At 38.7% G+C, this 7124-nt stretch overlaps 1 protein-coding gene across 1 annotated transcript; it reads right to left on the bottom strand.

Annotated features, from left to right (window-relative positions):
* Positions 1 to 217: 217 nt before the first annotated feature.
* On the bottom strand, positions 218 to 6891 carry LOC102224681 (SUMO-conjugating enzyme UBC9-like). Its single transcript, XM_005806057.3, has 7 exons — positions 6565 to 6891; positions 6197 to 6281; positions 5985 to 6068; positions 4386 to 4458; positions 3022 to 3131; positions 1690 to 1769; positions 218 to 1347 (listed from the first exon to the last, which is right to left on the bottom strand). Exons 2-7 carry the CDS (start codon positions 6260 to 6262, stop codon positions 1284 to 1286), a joined length of 477 nt encoding a protein of 158 aa, XP_005806114.1. The 5' UTR covers positions 6263 to 6281; positions 6565 to 6891; the 3' UTR covers positions 218 to 1283.
* Positions 6892 to 7124: the final 233 nt, after the last annotated feature.

Below are 7124 nucleotides of genomic sequence, written 5' to 3'. Positions count from 1 at the left end.
AGTTTGTTCACCAACTTTCTCTAACCTTCACAAAAAATATACTTTTTTTGCTAAAGAATTATGTATTTTCCACCCACTACTAAAATCTACTAAAAAAAAGATAAATTAAATTGAGTGGTTTTTGCATTACAAAATGTTTTAGCAAGGTTCTGTACGTCAAAAGAAATCCAAAGGATCTTCATTCACTTTATAGCAAACATCCCAGAAAGACATTCGATTCTTTCATTTCGCTTTATTTGACAATTTTTAGATCATTTATTTCCTTTTCTTACAATAACCACATACAATGTTTATCAACTAGCTAAAATAATATAAAACATTACTTCCACAGTTTATTTATATTATGTACATGCACTCATATTTGGAGGCCCACAGAAAAGACAAAGTCGGGCCTTAGTTTATTCACAAGTGCGCTTGCTTCAGTCCATCTTTGCTGCAGAGAGAGGCCGTTCCAACAAGGATCCATCGGCTCCCGGGAGCCGGTTCGGAGCCGGACATGGAAGCATTGTTGGTTTAAAAATGACCGAATGAAAGTGGCCGACGACTAACAGTCACCGCTTTGCTTTTGATTTGTTTTTTTGTTTGTTTCCCTCCCCACAATGGAGCTTATCTACAGGAAGCTACAGTATCTCGGAAGGGGACGACACACCGAAAACGAATGACTTCATCACTTTCAGCTGGATTCACAATGAGAATCTGCACACCAAGTGTCTTAAACTGGAAAAACAGAGGAGTGTGTGGAGAAAAGACTCGTGCCCGCTCTGCTGTTTCTTTTTCCTGAGCCAAGATATACTGATATACTTCCTTCAATGCCGATTTCATGACAAGCATCAGGATTGTCTTTTTCTTTTGACTCCGACCTCACTGGCGTGTATAATTTCTAGCCTTATCTCCAGCTGTAGGCACACTAATGGACACAGAAGCACACTACGTCTGAGCACTGATGGTTGGGTGAAGGTACACCGTGTGAAATGTCCTCCTTTACTGCAAAACAAAACAACTGAGGATTTCAGAGGATTTAGAGGTGGATTCTTATTTGTACAGCTTGACGAAATGAGTGAGCTGAGCACTTACGCCAACGCTAATGCATTTAAAATGCAAAAATATTTATTACATGTACAATCATTTGTGTTTTTGTAGTTTGAAAAGGGATAAAGGAAAAAAAAAAAAAAGCAAAAGATGCTTTGCATTTCACCTGTGGGACAGTGTAATAATACTTTAAACAGATTCTTATTGGAGTGGTCCTTCAGGTGCTTCCTGTCGCCTCCGGCTGATCCACCCCTCTATGTGGGGGCAAACTTCCTGGCTTGTGCCCTGACCCGCTTCTCATAGTCCATCCTGTTCTGACTGAAACACAAAAACACAAATTGGGCTTGAGCGATATTTTTTAAAAAAAAACATGTATAATTGCAATTAATTCAGATTTTTCTCCCAGTTTTCTTTGCTTTCCTTTATTTTCCCGAGGGTACAGAGTTGAGGAGGCATGGACAAATTCAAACTTAAGCACCTCATATTTTGGTTTTCAATTCTCAATGTTGCATGTTTCACAAATGATACACGTCTGTAAGAAGAAATGTTCAAATGTAGGAAACCATACACTTCCAAAACGACTGACTTCCACTTTTTAATACTTCCACTGTATTATTGACAGTGGTGATCGTCCTGCAGCGGGCCGACTCAGACACTCACCAGTAAATCGTGTAGGCCTCTGCTTGTGCCGGGTCCTGAATGTTCGGCTCATTCAGCAGCTCCTGGACGCCCAGCAGAATCTAAACAGAAAATGTTCTGCACTCATTACATCCCCAAAAAATAAATAAATAAAAAACTTCCTCTTTTTTTTTTTTTTGAAATTTATGAAATGATCACACACATTGATGGCAGGAAGCAGTAAAAACGTTAGTGTGATTTTTAAACTGAGGGGATTTCCATCCTTAGTTGCATTAGCGTAGCGTTCTTCTTAGCTTACTGTCACATTTGCTCAATAACTGAATATAATATGTGATTTGAAGTCATAGATTATTTTCAATCTGTTAACCTCTTAAAATTGTTATTATTGTTTTATGTTAATTACTTGTAGTTTGTTCATTGCTCATCTTGTTATTACCGTCACAAAGGAACTTCCCAGCTTGAAATAAACTACTTGCACAACCACACATGCTTCCTTTAAAATACATGTTCTAACTAAAGATTGCATGAATTTAAAAAAAATAAAAAAATCTAAATAGCTTTTTACTTTGGCAAAAAAAGGCAACTAGAGTAGCTGGTTGTCAGTAGAAGAAAAAGCAGAGAAGCAGCTCTCTTATGCAACTTTTTCCACTTAATTTAACCTTATTTGCACCTTGTTGCCGTAGCAGCCAGACTGATGCAACCCACCGTGCCAGATATGCCCAACAGACTTTTTCTACGAGCGGATAGATAATGCAACATGCAGCGTTTGTAGGGTGGAAAGTCGAACGAGTTTTCTAGGACAGAAGTCGGACCGTGTTGCATCGTCTCTGCTTTCTCTGCACTGCTTTTTGTTTTGGCTCGACGTCAGTAAACGGTATCAAAAAGCATCAAGTGGGCCCGTCTTTATTTAAGCATTCTGACATGACGCAAAGTAGATTTGAATAATTTTATGCTCATACAGGAACATGTTTGTTTTCTGCACAAAGTGAAATATGTGAAATAAATCTCTTTTGTGGTTAATAACGTTTATTTGGATTTGTTCACTCGGTTCGTAGTGGATCAGGCGGCGCCGTGTGGCTCCGTGGTGAAGCAGGCGCGTCATACCGTAAGCTGAGGCTACAGTCGTTCGATTTCTCCTCCCTCTCTCTTTTCCTGTCACGCTACTAATGAATCAAAGCCACAAACACAAATAAATCCCCCCCCCCCCCACCAAAGACACCAAATTGCTAATTTGATTAATAAAATCTATAAATACAAAAAAGTACTGTAATTTTTTGTCCAATTTGCCAGGAGCTACGTAACGCTACGAATAAAAACATTTAGTCAACTAAAGGAAGTTGCAACAATCCAAACCTGCTTGATGGTGATGGCCGGCCGCCAGTCTTTGTCCTCCTCTAGGATGGACAGACACACGGTGCCTGATGGGTAAACGTTGGGGTGGAATATCGGCGGCTCGAACTTACCTAAAGAAACAGCAACAAATTTTAAAAAATGAGTAGGCCTGTCACGATAAACTTTGCTGGACGATAAAATGTTCCAGAAGTTATTGCAATGAACGATAACGTTGTTTTGAGTCCATTTTTAAGCAATATGATGGTAATAGCAAAATAATAATGCAAGAGCACATTCTTAAAGATCAATAAACTTTAAATCTAATGAACATTTGACACGGGAACTGGAAGGCATTTTAAATACTCAAAATAAACAAAACGACAAATAAAATGAATTTTGAAGACTTTGTAACCGAAACTGTCATTCAAAAAAACGGGTCTTGTTGAGACCAAAGCACCAAACTGAAGACTTTTATCATCCAATTTTTGGTAGAAAGACAGAAAAAAGAGAGAAATGTTAAATTATGCCAATGGAAATTATTGAGTTTTAATTCATCATGCAACTAATTGACTTATTGATTATTGTGACAGAGCTGAAAATGAGTTCAAAATCCTAAAGTCCTGAAAGAAACTCACAAAACTGACGTAGTATCACAGCATTACCCAGCCATCAATGAGCGACTCACACAATGTCTCTAAAACACAAGCAGATCTGCGTCAACTTGAGCACCGAGCCTTGCAAAAATCCTTCAACTTCACAAACTTTTCCTGTTACAACCGCAATGGGTTTCATGAGAGACACCAACACGTATTAGCAGTTGATTGCGAAGCATATATTATCTTCCTTCCAGGTGAAAATCCGATTAGAAATCCCATTAAAATGCGTGGAAGAAAATCTGGAAAAGTTTAAGAGGTCTGAATTCTTCAGCAAAGAGCTGCACTTCTTCTAAATAAGACATGCATCCTCCAACATTACCTCTATTAAAATGTGCTTCATATTTCTCACGGCCACCCGACTCTATGAGGCATATTGCACGTATGCAACATTTAAAAAAAATTTTTTAAATGCATTTCACATGCATGCAACGTGTTGTAGGACAACTACAGCCACCACAATGCAACTCTGGAAACTGATTTAATAAAAATATTTTCTAGATTCTCATTAACCAAACTCTTTGCTGTAGTGATAACATCTAAAACCACGTGGTTCAGTCAACCTGCGTGGTTTGCACCAGGTAGTGCAACAGTTAAACTTTATACACAGGTTTTTGTGGCCAGCACTATTATTTCCTGAGCTCTTCCTGCTTCCTTTTTAAATAGCTGGCTGTTTGTGCTCTTTAGCGTGACATTAACGATGCACGAAGATGCTAGAAGAGAGCGACTCACATTTGGGCGGAGAGGACGGGTAGTCATCTTTGAACAGCATTCGGAGCTTGTAGAGTCCTCCCTCCCACAAGGTCTAAGGGATGAAAGGGGAAGCAGAGGAGTTTCTGAATGAACTGAGTAATTCATCAAATGTTATGGCTTTTAAACTCTGAATCTCACTTCATGTCCAAAGCTGGAGTCCAGCAAAGAAGCATCGACTTTTAAAATGCAAAACTGAGTGGGAAGAAGTTAAAGATTTCTAATTTCGGACACAGATGTGAAAGAATGTGTGTTTGCTAAATATTTAAAGGTGACCCACTAAGCTTCCTTGAACAGATTAGGGTAGGTCTATGGTCTATACACGTTCATTATCTTATTTTAATTTTTTGCACAAAATTATCCTTAGATAATGAGATTTTAGTCTGGTCAGTTCTGCCTATTTTGAGGTCTTGGATTAGGGCGTCTCGTCACTTTAAATCCAAATAAGCTACTGCTGGCCACGCCCCACTACTCAATATTTACACTCGCATGTGAAAGTAGTAAATATTACACTCGCATTTGTGTGTGTACAGTTGTACATTTTCAACAGTTGCACAAAGATGTGCAACTGTACATCTTTGAAAAGCAGAAATGGAGCCTCCTGCAAAACCAACAAGAATGCAGCAAGTGGTTCCTGGATGTTCAGCCCACAACACTTGTCTTTTCCAGCAGCCGTTGTACAAAACATACAGCGGTTAAACCTACTGACCAAATGTCCTGGAGCTCAGCTTGGGTTGTTAGGTAACAGGTTGAGCTTTGCTGGGGTTGCTAGGTGAGGAGTAGTGTCCACTGATTTGTGATGTTACAATCGGGAGGTTTTTGAAATGGCTTGTTTTCCAGACACCAAACCTATTGCCAAAAAACAGCCGAGTGTTTTTTGTTTTGTTTATTTAAGCGCTTCGGTTGTTTTTAGGAGTAGAAACCCAAATTGAAGTACAAAAACTTGCAAAAGGTGAATTTCGCATAAGAGGTTCACTTTAAATGCAGCTACACAAAAGCAGGGAAGCACTGTGTGATGTGGATGTATATTGCCAAGAGCTATTCTACATTTTGTCATTATAATTACAAACCTGATGGGGTTTTATCTGATAGACCAACACAAATGTTGTGGGATAGCATGTTCATGGTGATGTGAAGTGATAAGTTTGGAGGCTAAAAGTCTAACTTTAGTCATACACTTATTTAACTGGTGGCAAAATGCAAACAGAACATCTAATGGCTTTCTTTCATCAATATCTTTCTTCCATAAAAGGCCAGATTTGAGGAGTGCCACTATTTGTCCTGTCAACAGAAATGCATGTCATGTTTTTCACATTCTTACTTGTAAAATAAATAAATAAAAGCATGCATACTTGACATCCCAGTGCATAATGCTGTGCCACTTCGTGTTGATCCATCACACAAACTCCCAACAAAAATGTGTGGTAGCAACAGTGCTCTCTACTGCAAAAACACAAACTCTTACCAGATCATTTTGGTCTGTTTGTAAGTGCAAATATCTTTGCAGTGTGGACACTTTGCCAGACAGCGCATGTAAAGAACTGACAGAAATAAACGTGGAAAACCTAAATATCGCCGTACCCCTTTCTTTCCAGGGATGGCACACTCCCAGTTCATTAGATTCATGGTTCCATCCGGATTCTTAGTGGGCACGGCAACAAAACCCTGTTGGTTTAGAGGAAACAAGTAATAAATGTGATTTTCTTTTTTTTTTTTTTTTTTTTTAAAGTTTTCATTAGCAGACATCGCCGTGTAGAGACGGTATTTTAGGATAAAAGCGTGTTGCTGCTTACAAATGGGTGGTCTTTCCTCCAGGCTTTGCGCTCCTGGGACAGCCTGCTGAGAGCAATGCCAGACATGATTGCTCATCAACGCCACCTGGTGGAAGAATCAAAACACAACACTACTGCTCATTTCCATGAAAAAGTTATTCAGCCATTAAATGCCCGTTTGTGGTGCATCTCTACAGGTAGCGATACAAACTCGCTTAATTTTGAATTGTAAGAATTATAATTTGTTAACAAGACAGTAGAAATAAACATAAACGAGCTACCATCTTCCTTACTCGCCACAGAACCGAAACTACAATGTCCGCTAGCGGCACACAACAAACAGCAGTGTTTTTTTTTTTTACTTTATCACATCATTTCAATAAACTTACGTCGTATTTTTTATGAGGGAATATCACAGTAGATCTTAGGCAGGTGGTAGGCGCAGATTGTTCGCTGAAGTGATGCTAACGTTAGCTCCGTAGTAAGAGAAACGGAAAGATAAACAACACAACGCCTAAAAACGCACCAACGGCGCCACTTGGAGCACAAAAAGCCGAGCCGAATAAAACTTCTCTTTTAATAACAAAACTCTAATAGCTTATATAACACCTAGTAACAAAATTATGGGCTACTTTTTTAAGAATAGTTAAAACAATGTAGCGCTAAAACCCGTTTTAAAAGCTAGCCTTCAGCAAGAAAGGACCCCAATTTGTTTATTTCGTAAGGACCTTCAGGCAGTGATTAGGTCGCATGGTCCGCCATCTTGTCTGTAGTTCTTTTTCTTCTTTCGCACTCAGTTGAAATGGAAAATATAGAATTTACAACGTGACAAATAAAATTTCTACAATCCTCCCAAGATTATTATTTTTTTGTAAAAAGAAAAAAATATTAATATCTCTTTTGAAAAGATTAAAAGTGTGGCAAGAGTTTACGGCTGAAAAAATCCACT

The sequence above is a fragment of the Xiphophorus maculatus genome, chromosome 16, assembly GCF_002775205.1.
Source record: "Xiphophorus maculatus strain JP 163 A chromosome 16, X_maculatus-5.0-male, whole genome shotgun sequence".
Taxonomy (NCBI): Eukaryota; Metazoa; Chordata; class Actinopteri; order Cyprinodontiformes; family Poeciliidae; genus Xiphophorus; species Xiphophorus maculatus.
This window is presented reverse-complemented; position numbering and strand designations above follow the sequence as displayed.

Coding starts and splice junctions, on each gene's coding strand:
- LOC102224681 (XM_005806057.3), bottom strand. CDS start 6,262: ATGTCTGGCATTGCTCTCAGCAGGCTGTCCCAGGAGCGCAAAGCCTGG. Junction 6,069..6,196: donor GGAGGAAAGACCACCCATTT/GTAAGCAGCAAC, acceptor CTAAACCAACAG/GGTTTTGTTGCCGTGCCCAC. Junction 4,459..5,984: donor CCATCCCTGGAAAGAAAGGG/GTACGGCGATAT, acceptor TTCATCCCTTAG/ACCTTGTGGGAGGGAGGACT.